The sequence below is a fragment of the Ambystoma mexicanum genome, chromosome 6q (assembly GCF_040938575.1).
Source record: "Ambystoma mexicanum isolate Mex_15411 chromosome 6q, UKY_AmexF1_1, whole genome shotgun sequence".
Lineage (NCBI taxonomy): Eukaryota > Metazoa > Chordata > Amphibia > Caudata > Ambystomatidae > Ambystoma > Ambystoma mexicanum.
Window position 1 is genome coordinate 1,402,023,270 of NC_090937.1, and position 18,888 is coordinate 1,402,042,157.

Genomic DNA, 18,888 nt, shown 5'->3' on the forward strand with positions numbered 1-18,888 from the left:
GGCCATGTCCCGCCAACCACTCAGATAACCACCTTCTCCCAGTCACCTGTTTCCAGGGGCTCACGCAGGCATCCCAGTTTGGCTCGCGCGCTGGCGAAGCAATCGCCATACACCCTGCAGTCGCGCTTGCGGCCGTTTCTCCATTGACAGTTGCCATGAAGATTAGGCAGCCGCTCGAGCAGGAAGACAAGTGCTTGTTCCGTTGCGACCCGATCACGTGACGTTATGCGGTCATGTGCCCCAGGCTCACGGTCACGTGATTCCATTCCGTGTCATATGACCAGGAAGTAACTGTATTTAAGCCGGGCAGTGCTGGTATACCGCGCTTCACAGCTGTTTTCCTCGGAGACCCTGTTTTGGCTGAATAAACCCGCTTACCTGGCTTCCTTGAATCTGGCTCTTGTTTTTGGACTTCTTGTGGATCACGTTCGGCTACGGCGACTTCGGCTCTCCTGTTTCTCACGGCTTCTGACCTCGGATTGAATCACGGACTTCTTCTGGATCTTGCTCTTTGTTCCTCCACTGGATTCGGACTGCCTTTCCTGGCTTCATACCTTGTTTTTGCTCAACGGACACCTTTTGGATTTCCCAGGCCGCATCCTTGTACAATAAATCATACTTCCCAAGTGGTAGTTGTCACCCAACTATCGAGGGACCACAACACTCTCCAGGTGGAGATTGGCTGAAAAACATCCTGACCTATCCTTTAGGGTGGATTCCTTGCCTACGTGAGTCCCGGAACCATCTCTCAGGTCCATCTTCCCTTTCATCAGATATCTGGTAAGAAACTGGCCATTCTTTGTTTTATGCATATAGTACCCTGCTTGCTTGGTATTTAATCATTGTATTTTTTACAGCTGCCTTGGGGCTCCTAGTACTTCGGTTCCGGCCTCGGATCTCTCCACCTGTGGCCTCAAAGGTTGCACAGGGAGTGATTAGTGATTCTCCCTGTGCGGCACTTGGGGACGGAGGTCTCTTATATCTTCACGACTATCAACGTATAACACTACCCGACAGTCCCCCTGGGAGTGGTATAATGAGGGAGGATCTCATAGGAAGGAACTCCCCCGACAACCCTGAGGAGAAGGACTAACACCTGTGTAGAATTAGGCACATCTTCACCACCCTAACCTTACCAAGCCCTTCGCCACCATTTAACAAACCTCCACTGGGACATTATACCATTGAATGACTTCAGTATTGAGATGAAGAAGGATACCTGGGCAATTCAAGCCGTGCCCGGAGTAACAGCATTCGTGGAAGCTGTTCAATGTGGGAGATTCAAAGGGCTGGAGACCGGGACGCCTTTATAGGAGGAGACCCATCTCCAGCGGGTCCGACAAAAGAGCCTGCAAGAAGCTGGCGAGGCCGTAGCACGGCCTCCAGGAGGAGGTGGACAGTGCAGTCTCTAACAGGTGCTGATACTGCAAGGAGCCAAAGGCTGCAGAGCTGCCACAGCAAACCATGAGCCGTCAACCAAGGCAAGTGCAGAGCCGAGGAGAGACAGGAGCCCGGTGGGAAGTTCCCAGGAGGTACAGGAGAATGTGGGGCAACTGGTGGAGGCACGAGAGGGTCTTGGCAACCGGGTAACAGCACATGGGGGGAAAAGGGGCATGCACAAGTCCTCTAACTTGAAAGAAAGTACGAGTGAACTTTGCATTAGAGGAAATCTTCATGTCAGTGATCGTACCAAAACCAAAGACCACCAGAGAAGGGTCAGAGACCCCAATGTGAGAGAGTGTAACTTTTGCATCTGCAGATGTCTGGCGCGTATTGGTGGTAGACCAAAGGCCACCAACCATCAGAAAAGGGTTGAGGACCCCAATGGTAAAGCACAAGATAATAATACGGGTTATTTTCCTGTTGGTAGTACTTGGCAGGGAAGTGAACCAAGTGGGCCAAGTCAAAGAAGAGGTGAAACCAGAATTGGGCGTTGTAGGTGTGAAGCCCGATGGAAAGAAGAACAGGAGAAGGGAGTAATTCTACTGGTAGTCTGGACTGGTAGAAAAGTCCAAAAAGGCCTGGGAAAGGGAGTCATTCCCAAAGGCTGTTTGAAAGAACAGATAACAAGACACCAGGAGAAGGGAGTCATTCTCCTGGTATCTCGGACCGGCAATAAGGTCCAAAAGGGCCTGGGGATGAGAGTCATTCCCCCAGGCTATTGGAACCAGATGTCAGGAAAAGAGAGACATTTTTTAGTCTCACCAAGAGGGCATACGAAAGTGCTTGGGACTCTACTATCAGGGAAAGGTAGTCATTCCCCCTGATAACACGTGAGAAGTATTGTTTGGAACATTACTATCCGGCGATGGGAGCTATTCCCCCCTGCCAACGTGTGAGACAAGACTATTCTGAACTGTAAAGAACTGTTACGACAAACCAAGAACTTGAACACAGGAGAAGGGAGTCATTCTCCTGGGATCAGCCTGAATGATACTACTTTAGTTATAGTTTCTAGTACGAGGTACAGAAGCAAGGTTTCTTGACACCGGGCAGTGCATATTTTGAGTTGACAGACATCCTGACAGTCACCTTAGATCTTTTAGTTCAGGCAGGGAAACACCCCTCCTAGAGATAGGGATGGATAGGTTTTATTGTCACTGAATGAAAGTCTTTACCCACCAAAATGTCACCTGTGCGTCAGCCTCCTTCCACACCTTACAAAAGGCAAACATATATGAAGACTAAGAAACGAAATCTTTCAAACCGGTACTTTTAAGATTTCTTTCCAATCTGTAATGATACAAAATTATAGGCCTTTTTGTTTGTTCAGTAAACCTTTGCAGTCTGGCAGGTCCGGCTATCCAATTTTCGTTTCTATTTTAATACTATGTTAATCCTTGAACAATCACAAAGGAATGAGCATGTGCCTTTTGCTCCAAACAGAGTAGCTGCACATTTGTAGCTCTACATTCCCCCTGTACTCAAGTGGTCTCTTTTTCAAGCTATCAATGTACTGAGCATTTCAAGGTCTATATGTCTCAGCTGGATATGTGTGCAGCATTTTATTATTCATTTATTTGTCCTGTCTTTTCAACCCAGTATATTGTGTGCAAGCTTAGTTAGTGTTCCACTATTTAGAAAACTAAACAAATAAATAAGATCCACCATATAGTCCTTAAAACTATTACGCTAAAGAGGTCCTGGGTAACCCCCTTCAGACCATTGTTTTTTAGAAAGACATGCCATTACCGAACAACCAAATGCAATACAAGCTTGGTCTTGCATCACAGAATGCTATGTTGCATCCCTTCTGCACAAGACCACAAGCAATCTGTGACCAAGTCTGATTTACTCAAATCCCGTCCATTCTGTAATGGTATGTCAAGCTGAAAAACTATGGTCGGGAGGGTTTCCCAGAACGAAACCTTCCATCAATCACTCCTCCGTTTATCTAAAAGAATTAGACCTCCTGAAGGCAAGTTCCATCACGATCACTTGAAGGTCACAAATGCTTTATTGGTATATTCGTTGGAATGTTGCAGCTGGGATAGGATGCAGTCGACATCTTCAGAGAAAGGCCCCTAGAACAGCTATCAGCACGTAGCACATTCAAAACACCAATAATGAGCAGAAGTGGAACCCCTGATGGAAGGAAGAGCTGCCCATGCCATCTAATTCATGTATGAATAGATTTACAGATTTTTACATTTATTTTGTTTCATAAAAAGGCATCAACTGCCATCTACAAGCCAGCTAGATAATAATTCCAAGTCAGGGAGCAGTTGCTTGCGTACGATTCGTAGCAAGAAGATCAAAGGAAAGAGAGGAGGTACAAGGCATGATTGGGCATTGAAAGACCTGAGGGCCAAGTGTGGCGACCAGCCGTCCAAAAGACAAAACAAGGGTGAGGGAGAGCAGCACAACATTCTAATAGGGATGCTTATACTAGTTACCATCCTCATAGCAGGTATTCAAGCCTAAAGTAGAACCTTGCCCCATGACCTTTAATTTGCCCAGATATAAGCATTAATCAGGTATTATCATTATAGTAAACATTTTATGGAAAAAGTGTGTATGCTTTCTTGACTTTCTCTGGGTGCCTTTGGTGAGCTAAATTGCTTCTATGTTGCCATAGCACTTGGAGCCATATTTGTCCATGAAAAGCACTACATAAAGTCATTCAAGTCTTATTAATGTTTTCATGCAATATTTCCGACATACGCTAGAAAGGGATGATTAATTCCTGTAAAGGATCAGTCTAGGGAGCATGGAGGACTTACTTTAATGTCTGATGCACCTCTGACCACCAGCTGTAGTTTGTGTAGTTGACGAGAAGCAATATTTGACACCAGAGGAGTACTAGTGATGGGTGAGTGGGGATCATGTCCTGAACCAGAGCACTCAGACTTTCCAAGGTATAGAAGCTGCCTTCAGAGCCATCTCCTCGAAAAAGCCTTGTGGCAGCAACTGTGATTCTTCTGAACATACCTGTGAAAGAACAGAGAAAAATATAGCCCTTCATAGATTTATACATTAGACAAATAAATTCATATGCCCTAGTCTACAACATGATTACTATTCATAGTCCATAGTCCCCTTTTCCACAGAAATATGTGGGATGTTGGTGTGATCACCCGCACGGCAGCTAAAGAAAACCAACTGTTGGCCCCACCCACCTGCTACACATATCGGCTTGCCGGGACCTGGGTAAGAGTATGATTTTGAGTGTGCGGCTGGTGGGAGGGTTGTACAGAGACATTTGGACTGCTGACTACAAGGACAGTCAGTACAGTGAGCAACTTGTACTTTTCCCCTAAGATCCTTAGATCTTGTCTCCATATCCCACATACTTTATGGGGAAATTTCAAGCATTTTAAATTACAGGGCGGTGGACTAGAACAATATTAGATACATAGCTCGATAAGTGGAAAAGAACTGAGCAAGAGAAGCCAGCAGAAGGCAGAGGAAGTGGGCATAGCTAAGCTCAAGAAAACATGTGCTTCAGACCGGGCTTCAATTTTAGTTTTGAAACATATGAAGGTGCTTTAGTGCCACTTCGTGCCCAAAATGCTACATAGAGGAGTATGAAGGAAAGGGGTGTTGTAAAGCAGATTATTTAGATGGCATATCAACTGGTAATGCTTCCATAGTGCATTAATTGCAAAGGATATTTTTGTTTCCTGCCACTCATCATGCTTTCGTCTGTCAGCATTTTCCAGTGCAGGCATCAGAAAACAAAGCTGCAGAGACCTGTGCTTTATTAAATGAGTCAGTCGGTCCCCTCATCCTGCTCCTATACTCTCCTCATAGTCACTCATCCAAAAGCTCTGGTCTATGTCCTTCACTTCCGTCCTAGTTTTCATCGAAATCCTTCTCGTCCTAGTGCTTCTTCAATGTAAACCTTCTTCACCCTAGTGTTTCATGTTGCGCCTTTCTCCTAGCCTATCAGCCTAGTCCTTCACTTCATAATATTCCTTAAATCCTAGAGCTTCACCTTTGTTCTACTAATTCTCCTTCGTCCTATCCAGTCTCTTTAGTCGTTGTCCTTTGCCCTAGTTGTTCATCCTAACCCTTTTTCGTAGTTCTGCTTCTAAAACCTAATACTTCTCCTTTGTCCTAATTCTTAGTCTTCCTACAGGCCCTTTCATTCTCCTTGCACAACGGCCTGTCTTCTACCTTTCCTTAGTCCTTCACTTGTATTCTAGTCCTTCATCCTGGTTGTTTTCCTTCAATCTAATAGTTCCCTTTAGTCCTGGTCCATTGTTCATATACTTTCTCTTCGTCCTAGCCATTCATCCTGTCTTTAGTCTTGGCCTCCTCCAACTAATCCTTTGTATGAGGCCTCCTTTGTCCTAGTACTAGGTCCTAGTCCTTCTCCTTCAACCTAGTCTTGCTCCTTTGTTCTTGTCCATATTTCGTGTCCTGTGTCCTAGTCCATCAGAGCTCTTCAGACTCTCTTTGGTCCTAGTCCTCTGTGGGCTACAATCAGGATTGGAAGTATATCATAATGTGAACGCCTTGGGACTTGTTGTAAAAGCACAAGAGTTGTAAATGACCTTGAATTGATGCTTGTTAAAGAGACAGAAGAGAAATAACGTATTCACTGCCCGTTTATATTCTGCCATGTTAGCACAACTAGATTTGTAGACAGCTTACAAGCCATGAATTTGAGGAGGCTACTTACTGGCAAAGTTAAGTATGCTACATCCCATACTAAACTGGCCTTGGGTACCTAGGTTTGAATGGAACACAATACACTTTTTATAAGTTACTTTTGATTTGGTGAGATCATAGAAGTATCAACTCACTTTTACTAAATCCAATAGGTGTCACATGCATAAACGTTTGTTGACTCTTTGAGAGGAGGTTCCTACTTGCTTTTGTATAGGGGGTCTGTCTGTTTCCTTTGAGTTTGTCTCCTGAAACTCTTTGGAATAAAGATTCTCCTGAATGTGTCTGCCCCAAAATGATCTCTGCGTCTGATTTACGTAACACCTACTTCCTCCAAGCCCTTTGTCCTAGTGCCTCCCTTTCGTCCCAGTCCTAACCCTTCATCATAGTCCTTCACCCAGTCTTCCTCTTTCCATCTACTCATTCTCTTTCATCCTAGTCCTACTCCTTCATTTTAGTCAATCACTGAGGCATAGCCTTTTTATTTCTCCAGTCCTCCCTTCATATCATTCTATCTAGCTTTTCTTCTTTTCCACCTACATATGTCCATCTCTGTTGGTCTATCCTGTTTTCTATCATACCCTGCATACAAGGGTATAACCTCCACCCCAAAGGCTGTCTAAATGCCCACACTTGGGGCTGTGGCAGGTTTTGCAGCTGATAATAGTGCTGCACTGAAGCAAGACTCTGGATTAAGTTGGGTCTCTGCGCTTAGTGTAAGATTAACTACTAGCCCTGAGCACCTGACAGGCTTATAATCGGTCAGTAATATTGGCGTGGGTCTACCTCTAGAGCATCAATGGATCAATGCTTATTATCCTTGTGTGTATATGCTATCAATAGCTTCCCTACAGTTTTATTACTGAACCAACAGTTTTTTATACTTTCAATACGGTTTGTTTTACACTCAAATAGTAACACATTAAGAATGTTCTGTCTCGTTTAGCATTTATTTTCTTGTAGAGATAATATATGAGCATTACAAATACTTCAGTCAAACAATATACAGTTTCAAATATTAGCGATAACACATTGAGTAGGTATCAGCATCCTACTCTCCTATGCCCTTCTAAAATGTAAAAATGATCTACAACCATCAACAAAATGCATGTAGTCATTGGGGCCCAGTAAAACTTAAAATCACACTCACAATCATGATACTATGGATTGGCAGGCCAGGGGGCAGATGAGGTTATACAAACCAACCCTGAATAACAAATTAGGTGAAAATGGTTCAAAACTCTCAACAGTCCATGGCATCTATGGGCAGTTAATAAAGAACAAAACACTCTACAGCTATTGATAAAGAAAATAGAGGTAAAGCATTTTAAGTACCCCGGTCAAAGTAGTTTGTTTGGAGTTAGGACTGGATACATGGCCGGCGCAAGTACAGTTGTCCAAAACATACATGTATTGGAAACTGGCTAATGCGCCAATCGGAAGCCTCAACCAATCTATTCAGAGGCAGCTCGAACCAAAGGTGCATTTACTAAGAACAGTAACCTGACTAATATCCTTTCTGAATCTCTCAACTGGCATTCTGATTTTCCGGAGAATCCATCGACTTACAACCACTTACGCTACAAGCTGGTAATTAAATCCCAGGTTGTTCCTTTCCATCAAGAGCTACACAAAAGCTAACTCTGCACCAAGGATAATAATCTCCACTTTGTGGAATACATTGCAAACAGGCCGGGTGTTCCAGCTTATATCCAGCAGTTTGTGGGAGACAAGCTGGTCTGGTATTACCTAAAACTAAAAACCAACACAGTCACACACTCGAAATCATGGGGTCTTTGATCATTATCCCGCGTAATGAAAGAATTTGCCGTCTTTGTGGGAATGAGGAGTTGGAAACGGTGAAACACTTACTGATAGAGCGTGAAACCTTGTCAGCCATGAGACTGAGTGCTGTGGGATCGGCTGATAACTGTGATGGTCTGGGAGCAGGGGAGCAATGGGCACGTTTGATGAATGAGAATGACGAGCTTAGTATCATATTGTTCACAGTTATGTGGAGGAAGATAGCATTGCGCCTGAAAGCACTAGGAGGTTAGGAACATCTATGGCAGGGGGTTGGAATGTGTGGGGCAAGGTATCGGTTGGGGGGATGACTACGATGATGATGATAATGCTATGATGTAATTGTGATGCTGCATGCACTTGCTTCAGCTGGACTTTTTCGGTCTTCTTTTCTTTTTTTTCCCTTCTTTTGTGTAAATGTTGTGTTAAAATGTTGACATTGTTCTGCCGTATGGCACGTTAAATAAAAAAAATTCAAAAACAAAACATCCCTGCAACGATTCCCTTCACCTTTCCCCTGTGCTGTGATGGATCCACTTATCGTGGCAAGAGATCTATGAGGGACAGCACATCATGAAAAAGAAAAATATAGGTTTAAAAAATGGCTTCATTTATCCCTGAAAATATTGAAACGGCCCAAAAATTAGAACGTGGAAAAACATGCAAATTGCCAATTGTTTGCCTCATGTGCAAATTACTATCTCAGAGGGGAGAAAACATATGGTTTCTATATTAGTTTGGTGCTGTAATTTAAGTTTGCCTCCAAATTACTTAAGCAAGCAATACAATTAAGAATCTGGAAACATTGCCATGTGCCAATTTTTAGGCCCTTAGACTAGAACTGGAGTCATGGCCTAGACTTTAAATGTGCTGCTTGCTCTCTTACCCAGGCAGTAAAGTCTTGTGGGATTAGCTGTTCCTCTGAGGTAGGCCACTATTGGGGTCTGCAGTGATCCGGCCCCTTCTCAGCAGTGGATGTTTTCTGCCTTGAACAGCTTGTCTATAAATGGTAAAGACCTCCTTTTCAGTCCATTGGTTCCACCACTGCTTCTCTTCTCGGTTAGCCACTCAAAGCTAACAAATGGGTGTCATTCCTCTATTCAGTTTTACTGACCGTACTGTTAGTTTCAATTGAAATGAAGCAAACGTTACTCTGTCAGCATTGCACATACAATCTGGCATTCAGCTGAGAAAACTAGGAGTGTTTGAATACTCTTCATGGGTTTAACACATAACAATATTTTGTTTGTAATTATTGTGGTCTCCGTTCTGTATTTGCATAATAAAGCAGGAGAATAATTTGTATTTAAATACAAGACAAACATGAATGTGTTTGCTGGTTTCTCTATCTTGGTGAAAAACGTTGTTTTAAATGCATCTCGCCCATCTAGTTGTATAATAACATTTGTGTTACATGCAGTGACCACATTTTTTTTTCATAACATTTTATTGGGTTTTTACAAATTAGCATTACATTGAGCATAATGACAGTAGCAGATCAGCAATCGCTAGGTATGATATGGTGATAATGTCTCTCGGTGAAAACAATGGGGGTGGGGGGTAAACATGCTGATAGACTGAGCATTCTTGTCTGTGGCCCGCTCTGTCCGTGGTGGCCGGGCGGCTTTTGGTGTGCTGGGTTGTTGTGGCCTGAGGCTGTGTATCAATAGAGCGGGCTGATTTGGAGCCATCTGGTTAGTGGGGACCTTCTGGTGAGGGCCGGAAATTTGGCAGCATAGTCCATAAATGGGTCCCATATATTTATGGCTCTATTCAGAGAGCCAGTTCGGGTTGCAGTGATTTTTTCAGCGACCGCTATGTCCCAGCATTTGGCCCACCGAAGTGCCACTGAGGGTCCTTCTTGGTCTTTCCACACCCGGGCCATTGCGATCTTCGCTGCTAGGAGTAGGTGTGTGCATAGCCGGGGGATTTGGCCTGTGAGTGGGAAAGCGCTGTCCCCTGTGTCGCCTAACAGGATGATTCCGGGGTCCCAAGGGATGGAGAGGCCAGAGATTTCCTTGATGTGTTTAATTACCTCTCTCCAGTACTTTTCAGCCTTCGGGCATGTCCATACCATGTGGAATAATGTGCCGGGTGTTGGGCACCCACGCCAGAAAGTTCCGGGAATGTTTGGGTTGGCCCTGTTGATTTGAGCGGGGGTTACATAGTACCTTTAGCAGAGTTTATAGCCCCCTTCCCTATTTGTAATGCATTGTGAGCTTTTATGCAGTCTGGCCCAGATTTTCCCCCAGTCTTCAACTTCAATTTCCTTACCCAAGTCCTTTTCCCATTCGAGCATGTATCTTTCTTTTGTAGATGGGTCTGCTCTGTCTAGGAGTCGGTAGATGGTCAAGGTTCTGCCTTTGCTAGTAGAGGTTGTTAGAGATAGTTCCATCGCCGTTAATTCTCTAGAGCATTTCTCTCTGGTTACCCTGTGGGACAGCCAATGTCGGATTTGGGCATAGTGAATCTTTCTCGTTCATGAACCCCGAATTTTGCTTTGCACCGCTCGAATGAAATGGGTGCCCATGCTTCTAGGAAATCGCTGGTTGTTTGCAAGCCTCCGTCTATCCAGGATTGGAAGCTGTGTGGAAACATGCCTGGAGAGAATTCAGGGTTGTTCCAGATGGGGGTTTAGGGGCTCAGAGAACCGCGGATGCCCCAATTTCGGACCGCTGCCCTCCAGCAGCGGACTGTTGGTCTAGTTGCTAGTAGTGGGCCGATAGTTTGTGGATGTATGGTGGGTAGGTGTGGGAGTGCGGAGGGTGCTACCGGGCACCAACATTCTTCTAGATGTGTCCATTTCGGTGTGTCTGACTCTTGAACCCATGAAAATGCGTGGGACAGTTGCGCCGCTAGGGTGCATCTTGCCAGATTGGGAACTCCCAAACCGCCCTGAGCTATCGCCCTCATCATTATTTGTTTGCCGATGCAAGGCCCCTCCCCCCACACAAATTCTTGGCTTTTCTTTTGTAAGGCTATCAGGGCCGGACCTGGGATCTGAATTAGTAGTGCTGTGCAATGGTACAGCCATCTAGGGATTAGGTTCATCTTGATGGCGGTAATCCGATCAAACCAGGAAATCTCCTGGGGCTTCCATCGTTTAATATCATTTTGGAGCTCTTTAATCAATTGCGGGAAGTTATTTGAATACAAGCGCAATGGGTCGTTGGGGATCCGAACCCCAAGATAATCGATTGTGCCTGTCGACCATGGGATTGGCATTAGTGGGCTAAGGGAGTCTTTTTCTTGTTTAGAGAGATTAACTGCTAAGGCTGCGGATTTGGTTAGATTTACCTTGAACCCTGTTAGGGCTCCAAATTCTGCGATCCCCTCCCACAGGGCGCCCAAGGACATTGCCAGATTGGATGCTGTTATTAGGACATTGTCTGCATATAGTGCCATTTTATATTCTTGGCCACCCACGGATACCCCATTTATTCTAGGGTTTTGTCTGATTTTTGCTGCGAAAGGCTCCATGGATAGAGCAAAGATTAGAGGTGAAAGTGGGCATCCCTGTCTCGTGCCCCTGGATATGTGGATTGTCCCAGACCTGGTGCCATTGACCCGCAGCTTTGTGGTGGGAGCTTGATAGTTAGCCATTGCCCATGTGATAAAGTTTGGGCTGAAGCCAAAGTGTTTGAGGACAGCCCGGATATACCCCCAGTCGACCAGGTCAAAGGCGTTGTGTGCGTCTAAAGATATGACAGCCATTCCTACCTTCAGTTTGTGTGCGCTTTCGATGATGTTTATCGTTCCCCTGATATTACCGTGGGTCGCTCTCCCTGGGATAAATCCCGTCTGGTCTCGGTCAATCAGGGATGGTAGGATCGTGCCCAGTCTTCTGGCTAGAACTTTGGCGAAGATGTTGCCATCGTTATTAAGGATTGAGATTGGGTGGTAGGAGGCGGCTAGTTCGGGGTCTTTCCCGGGTTTGTGCAGCAGTACTGTGAGCGATTCAGCCATTGATCCGGTGACTGACCTCGAGGATAGGAAGGAATTGAACAGGGCTGCCATTTGGGGAGCTAGGGTTCTGGCATATTTTTTATAAAAGTTTGCAGACAGTCCGTCGGGCCTGGGGCGGCGGGTTTGAGAGATTTTATAGCTTCCATGATTTCTTCGATAGAGATGGGAGATTCTAGGGCTTCCAACTGGGCTGTGCTGCTGGAGGGCGTGGCGCGCAGATAGTCTGGCAGATTGTCTAAAGCGGTGGGTTTTCCTGACATTATAGATTTATGGTGTTTCAGTAGTTCTTTGATTTTCTCTGCCTCAGAGTAGAGCAATTTTCCGTCTTCCCCTTTTAGTTTGAGAATGTTGTTTCGGTTGTGGATCTTTTTCAGTTTTTGCGCTAGCACTTTATTTGCCTTATTCCCTTTACTGTAGTAGAACTGCCTTGTGAATGCTAAGGATTTGGCCGTGCGATCGGCGCAGTGCATTTCGAGCGCTGTTTTCGCTTTCCTCAGGGCTCTCTCTGTTTTTCTGGAGCTGTGCGATTTCAATTCGTTCCCTAATTGCTTTACTTTTTCCTCCAGCTTGGCAGACATGATATTCGAGACTCTTCTCTGTTCTGCTCCAGCACTGATTAGTGTGCATCTGACGACTGCTTTCATGGCATCCCAGATGATGTTGATGGGGGACTTCGTTGTGTTTTCCTTGAAATAGTTGGAGATCGTTTCTTCGGTTTCCGATCTGATGCATTCATCTAATAATGCGTCATTAATCTTCCAGTGTCTCTGAACATGGTGCTTTTGGCCTGAGATGGCTAGAGTAGCCGATACTGGGGCGTGATCAGATATCATACCGGTGTGGATTTCTGCATTATTAAGACAGGAGAACAAAATTCTGGAAATAAGTATGAGGTCTATTCTTGAAAATCCTTTGTGCGCACAGGAGCAGTGAGTGTAGTCTCTTGAGGTGCCATTGAATAATCTCCATGCGTCAACGGTTTCGGTTTCTCTGAGCAGTTTGGCAATGGATAGTGCCTGCGCAAAGTCTGTGTTTGTGGGGGCAGAGTTTTATCCATTTGCGGGTTTGGCTTGCAATTGAAATCCCCGCTCATGATGAGATGACCCTCGCGGAACGCTAGGATGGTTGGTATTAGGTTTGAGATAAGGTTGGATTGGGACGTGTTGGGGCCATTAATTGAGACGATGGTAATAGGGAGTTCCTCAAAAAAGCCCTTTAAAAGGAGAAAGTGCCCTTCGGGGTCTCTCCTTATGGTGATCTTTGACAGCGGGACTCTATCACTTAGTAGAATTGCCACTCCTCTTTTCTTTTTCCCCAGAGGAGACGAAGTACATTCTTTTATACCTGCTAAATCTCACCCGGTGTTCATCTCCTTGCAGCAGGTGCGTTTCTTGGAGAAGTATGATGTCTCCCGATAGTTATCCCAGTCTGTGTTCCACAGATTAGCACTTTCGTGGCGAGTTCAGGCCTTGGACATTCCATGTGAAGATTACTATCTCACTGGAGACTGACATTGTCCATTTGTTTTTGCGTTAGGTGTCCCTCTATCCATGCCCCCCCGCCCCAGGGCCGAGTGTCTGTTAGAAAAGAGAGATTGCTGCGTTGGTCTCATAAAAACCTAGTTGCTGTCGTGTTATGATGCTGTACTGAACCTGAGGCCGGGGTCTGGCGGAACCGGTGTTCCCGTCCACGGCCTGAGTCCCCTGGCACCCTTTCTCCCCCTTCCTCCCCCCCAACTTGAACTGGTAGGAGAACCGTCATCCTATTGCCACTGGGGAACTGGTGGCACCAAAGCGCTTGATGATGGCCAACTGGGCTGCTGATATGGAGTATGTTGGAGCTCGAACATTGCTCCCGCAGTGTCCAAATGTTTGCACGTAAGATTCTTTGTGGACTTCATCCATGTGGAGAGATCGGATCGGGCCCTTGTGGGCTAAGTGGTGCTCCTCACCTTAAGCTTGTCGACCTGCTAGGGATGTAGGCCCGGGGCCTGAGAGCCAGAGCTCTACAGAATTATTGTTGACCGGTCATCCCGGATTGTTGGCTTTCTTCGGAGGACCCCGGGGTCTGCGTCGCCTGCCAGCTTTTGACCAGATCCTGACTCACCATCCGAACCTCTGAGGCCCATGAATTTCGCTGCCTCTTGTGGTGAATTAATTTGCTTCTGAGTCCCTTCTCATTTGAATATGACCGAGGCCGGGAATCCCCATTGGTATGGGGTTTGCTTTTCGCATACCCATTCCGTTAATAGTCGCATGGTTTTTCGTTTTTGTAGAGTGGAGGTGGCTAAGTCTTGAAATTGTGGCCCCCTGAAAAGGGGTCTGTCGCATTTGCCTCGCTTCGTGCATGATTTCCTCTTTTAGCCGGAAAAAGTGGACTCTTTCCAGGACATCCAGGGGGAAGGCGGACTCCCGTCTCAGGTAGGTTCTGTGTACCGATCCAACTACAGGGGCGAGCTGTCCGGCAGCGTGATTATGAACCTGAAGGGTTCTGAGACATAGTGTTTTAGATCTGTGTCTGTGATGGATGTTGGGATACCTCGTAGGCGGATGTTATTCCTCCGAGAGCGATTTTCTGCGTCTTCCTGTTTTGCTTCTAGGAGGGTGCATCTCACCTCTAAGGCTGATATCCGGTCCCTATCCTGTTCTGCTTCGAATCTTTGGTCACAGACCTCGGATTTCAGTTCGGCCGTTCGTTGTTCTACTTCTCCGACCCGCTTGTCCAGGACATTGATTTTCTTCGTGACTTCTTCTGTGCTTTTTTGGATTTCCTTGGTTAAAGCTGCCAGGAGATCTTGTAAATCAGCTTTGGTGACCATTTGGGCGGGGCATTGGGCTGTTGCGGGCACCGTGGGCATGGAGTTATTGATGGAGTCTTCCGGAGGGTCTCCCTTTCTGGATCTTTCAGAGTTAGCCATTAAGGAGACAATGTCCATTTGTTTTGATGCTTTGCTGCTTTTTGACATTTTGATGCTGCTGGGTCTCTGTGGCAGAGCTTTCTGCGCAGAGTCTTTGGTGTCACTTCGCAGGAGCAGAGCTCGGAGGCCCTCCTTGAGTTCCTGCCCCGCCAAGCTCAGCCTCGGGAGATCGGCTGCAGGAGGGAGATTAGAAATTAATGTTTACTGCCCTCGGTTGATTATGGTGGGCTTCGGCGTACGCTTTGGTGGGCCCAAGCGGGTTGAGGGGGGGAAGCAGACAGTAGGCTCCGGTGAGAGTGGAGATCGGGAGCCCGATTGGTATAGGGCTTCAAGTCAAGGAGGGCTCAAGCGGGTCACCCTGCCCCTCCCCGCTCCTTATCTCGTGGAGCCTGGGGTGCTGTGTTTAACAGAGGGCTGCCCCAGAAGAATTCTGATGATCCGGTCCAATGTACTGGTTGCTTGAAACGCAGGAACCGAGGAGCGAGCAGTCGAGCGGATGTTCCCCACTCCGGTTAGCCCGCCGAGTCGTAGGCTTGGCTGAGCTCCTGCAGCATCTTCCGGATGTTGCAGGATATGAGGCCGCGCCGTATTATAGCACTGCAGGCACTAAGGAGGTCGTGCGGTGCCTGCTCCCCGGAGTGGATCGGAGCTGGGAAGCCTCAGGCGGGAGCCTATGGAGCGTGTTTCTCTCCGCTCGCAGCCTCATCCGGGAGCACGGCCCTGCACCTGTCGATCACGAGGGCGGGGGCCGTGGGTGTTCAGTTCCCTGCACGGGTCGGAAGCAAGGAGGAGCGTGAGGCTCCGGCGGAGAGGTCGGGCTGGGGAGTCACCGGGCCCAAGGATTTTATTCCGGATCTGGGGCGGTATGTGCCGGCGGCTGGGCTCGTCTCTGATGCCACACTGCAATTGTTGTGTCGCAGGAGCTGCTGAAGACGTCAGTCGTTGTTGGTGCCGGCCTCAAAGCGGATGTGCGGGTTCGGCATAGACAGTGCGGGATGGCGAGCTGGGAGTCTAGGCGGCTTCGGTTGTTTTAGTGCAACTGCCCCTCCCCCTCATGGAGGTACATCTCTGATCTGTCCTGCTGCCGCCATCTTGGAATCGAGCGGGTCCCAAGAGGAGAAACGAACCAAAACATAACAAATCGGCCTCGGATCGTGGACCCGCTCGAGCGGCAGCCGCAGTGTGTGTTCATGCGCAGTATATTTCCTTTGCGCTCCATAACGGGGTCTGGAAGCGGCAGTGATGGTGACGGCGCCACGGGCCATGCAGGAAGCCGTACCAGTCACGGCGGCTCCGAGCAGTGACCACATTTTAACTATCATGCAAAATGAAAGGTTCAATCACGGTCTATATATAATTCACTTGTGCTTGAAAAGAGAAGCTGTCAAAACCAATAGCTGCAAATTTACATACGTGAAAATGCATCTCCATAAATGCTTTCACAATCCTGTCAAAGTCAAAAGTCAGGTTTTAGGCATATGGGTCTTGCCGTTGATGTGGTAGGATTGCTATGACATGATATGCAGGATTGCTATGCTATGCTATGTTATGTTATGCAATGCTATTAGGCTCTCCCATACAGTTAGGCCTCAGACCCTCCATGTGACCTCCCTCTGCCTGCTCTACACGCAGCAATCCGGACAGGCACAAACCACTCCTAGGGCAGAGGACACGTCAGACCTTCCCTTCCACTTTTCTCTACAAGTATAGCCCTAGCCCCATATATGGGAGATAACAGAAGGGGTTCTGCGAATGCCGTTTAACCATAATACAACATGATGTCCCCGCCGGGTTGCGTCACAAGATCACAAGTGAGATGTCGACCGCTCTTGCCAAATGTCTGCAATATCGTAACACTCCCATTGTGAAAGTACTGAAACATATTAGCGTTTGCTTATGATATGCTATATAAACCGGGACTCTAGGGTGGGGGCCCTAGAGAGAGCTCTATGTGCCACGTGCCTGAACACTTGTCCTGCTGTGTTCCTGCTTCCTCGCTGATGTCTCTGTATGCTGTGTATTTGCTGCCTAATACAAGAAACTTGATTTACCATCAGTCTGTGTCTCTCCCCTTGCTTAAATTGCTTAGTTGCTGTAAGCTGAACCCAGACCTTGGGAAGGGGCCCGCTCTTGGCCACAAACACGACACATGGAATGAGAGCGGTTTAAACCGCAGGTATATTTTTGCAGTTCATGACAAGTCTCTGGCTCTCTCCATCGCGTGCTTCTTTTTCTTTTCCTTCTACTCACTGGTAAATACTGTGTTATGTTATGTGAATTTGTTAAGCACACGTTCGCCCAAGGGCATCATGGCGCTGGAGCCGTGAACAGGAGTTTATATACCAGAATTTAGAATAAGAAAGTTTTCAATGATCGGCGGAAGGTGAGGTGGTCAACAGTCTTACTTAAGGCGATGGGGGGATCATGCCAAGCCTTAGCATCAACCACCGAAAGGCGCGCCCACCCATCCGTGACAGTCTGATCCGAGGGACCAATACAAGAAGAATGAACTGGGAGCGAAGACAACGAATCGGGATGTAGTGCAAAAACTTTGCCTGTAAATATTCTTCCCCAAGGCCATAAAAGGCACAGTGAACAATACACATGGACTTGAAAAGAATCTGGTTGTCAATAGGAAGCCAGTGGAGCTGTCTCAACAGCGAAGACATATGGGCTCCAAACAGAGCGAAGAATGGACCTGGCTGTGGCATTCTTTAATATCTGTAGCCGACTGATGAGATAACGAGGCTGTGATAGATAGAGTGAGTTACAATAATCTAACACGCTTCGAACAAGCACAGCCACAACCGTGGCCTGACACTTTGCTGGAATAAAGGGGAGGACTTTTTGAAGAATACAGAGCTTGAAATGGCCAGTCTAACAAACTGCTGCAACCTGCTCATTCGTAGCAAGGGAGGAGGAGATTTTAACCCCCAAATTCCTGACAGACGAAACAGGAGTGGGAAGAGGACCAAGAGATGTAGGCCAAAAATCAGCAGTCCAAAAAAAGAAGAGGAGAAGTTGTGCCAATGACCAAAACCTCGGTCTTATTGCCATTTAGTTTTAACCAATTTGTCACCATCCAGACCCCCAAATCCTCAAGACATTTCCTAAGCCGTAACGCTGTATCAGATTGGGTCAGATCCAGGTGCACCAAAATGTGTGCGTCATCAGCGTAAGAATAGTATTGAAAACCATGGGACAAAATAAGAAGCAAAAGAGGCCTAATATAAACGTTAAACAAAATGGGAGACAGGGCAGATCCCTGAGGGATGCCACAAGAAAGTGAGCCAGGGCTAAAACGAAAAGGGGGAAGAGAAACTGACTGGGAACGATCAGCCAGGAAGGCCATGAACCAGTGCAGCACTTTGCCAGACAGACCGGCCGCAGAAAGGTGGGAGATGAGGGTGGGATGGTCCACTGTGTCGAACGCAGCTGAAAGATCTAACATCGAGACTGCCCCAACACCTCCCTGATCCACCAAGCGGACCAGGTCATCCAACACAGAGTTCAGGACTTATTCTGTGCCCCTCCCCGGCCGAAACCCAGACTGAAATGAGTCAAAGTACGGAGAAGATTCCAGAAAAGTAGACAACAGAGGGGAAAAAAACCGAGCTTCAAGAACATCAAGAAGGGCATAAGAGAAATAGACCGATAGTTAGCCAGCACCTCAGGGTCCAAGGAGGGCTTTTTTAACAGAGGGATCACCAGGACGTGCAAATCAGCTCATCCGAGGCTTCCTTCAGGAGAGCCAGAGGGATGAAAGCCGCAGAGGAAGCTGATTTCAGATGCTGAATGGTATATTGTGGTCCGGAAAAGAAAGTGGACCAAGACTCATTAGAAGGAGAGGCCCTACCAGGGGCCGCATCAACAGACGGCTCTCATAACCTCCCCCATTGATGTTATCACAGATGATCGAAGGGGGCGTGGCCTGGAGCTCATGGCGAGTGGTAGCTGAGTCGCCGTGCTCCGGCCGAGGCGCCGTTTCCAGATCCTTTTGCCTACTTAAAATCGCACCTGAGATAGAAAGAATCGGTTCCGAGGGGAGGGGAACCGACCCCGGACACGCTGCAGAGGTCTTCCCCTGG

General features: G+C 47.0%; 1 protein-coding gene across 4 annotated transcripts in view; it reads right to left on the bottom strand.

Annotated features, from left to right (window-relative positions):
- HTT (huntingtin) overlaps window positions 1–18,888 on the bottom strand; it is a 2,905,635-nt gene that overhangs the window by 1,189,815 nt on the left and 1,696,932 nt on the right. For all 4 annotated transcript variants that reach the window (XM_069632055.1, XM_069632053.1, XM_069632052.1 and 1 more), the window contains one exon: window positions 4,224–4,431. In XM_069632055.1, the coding sequence (XP_069488156.1) occupies window positions 4,224–4,431 (208 nt within the window). The remainder of the gene's footprint in view (window positions 1–4,223; window positions 4,432–18,888) is intronic.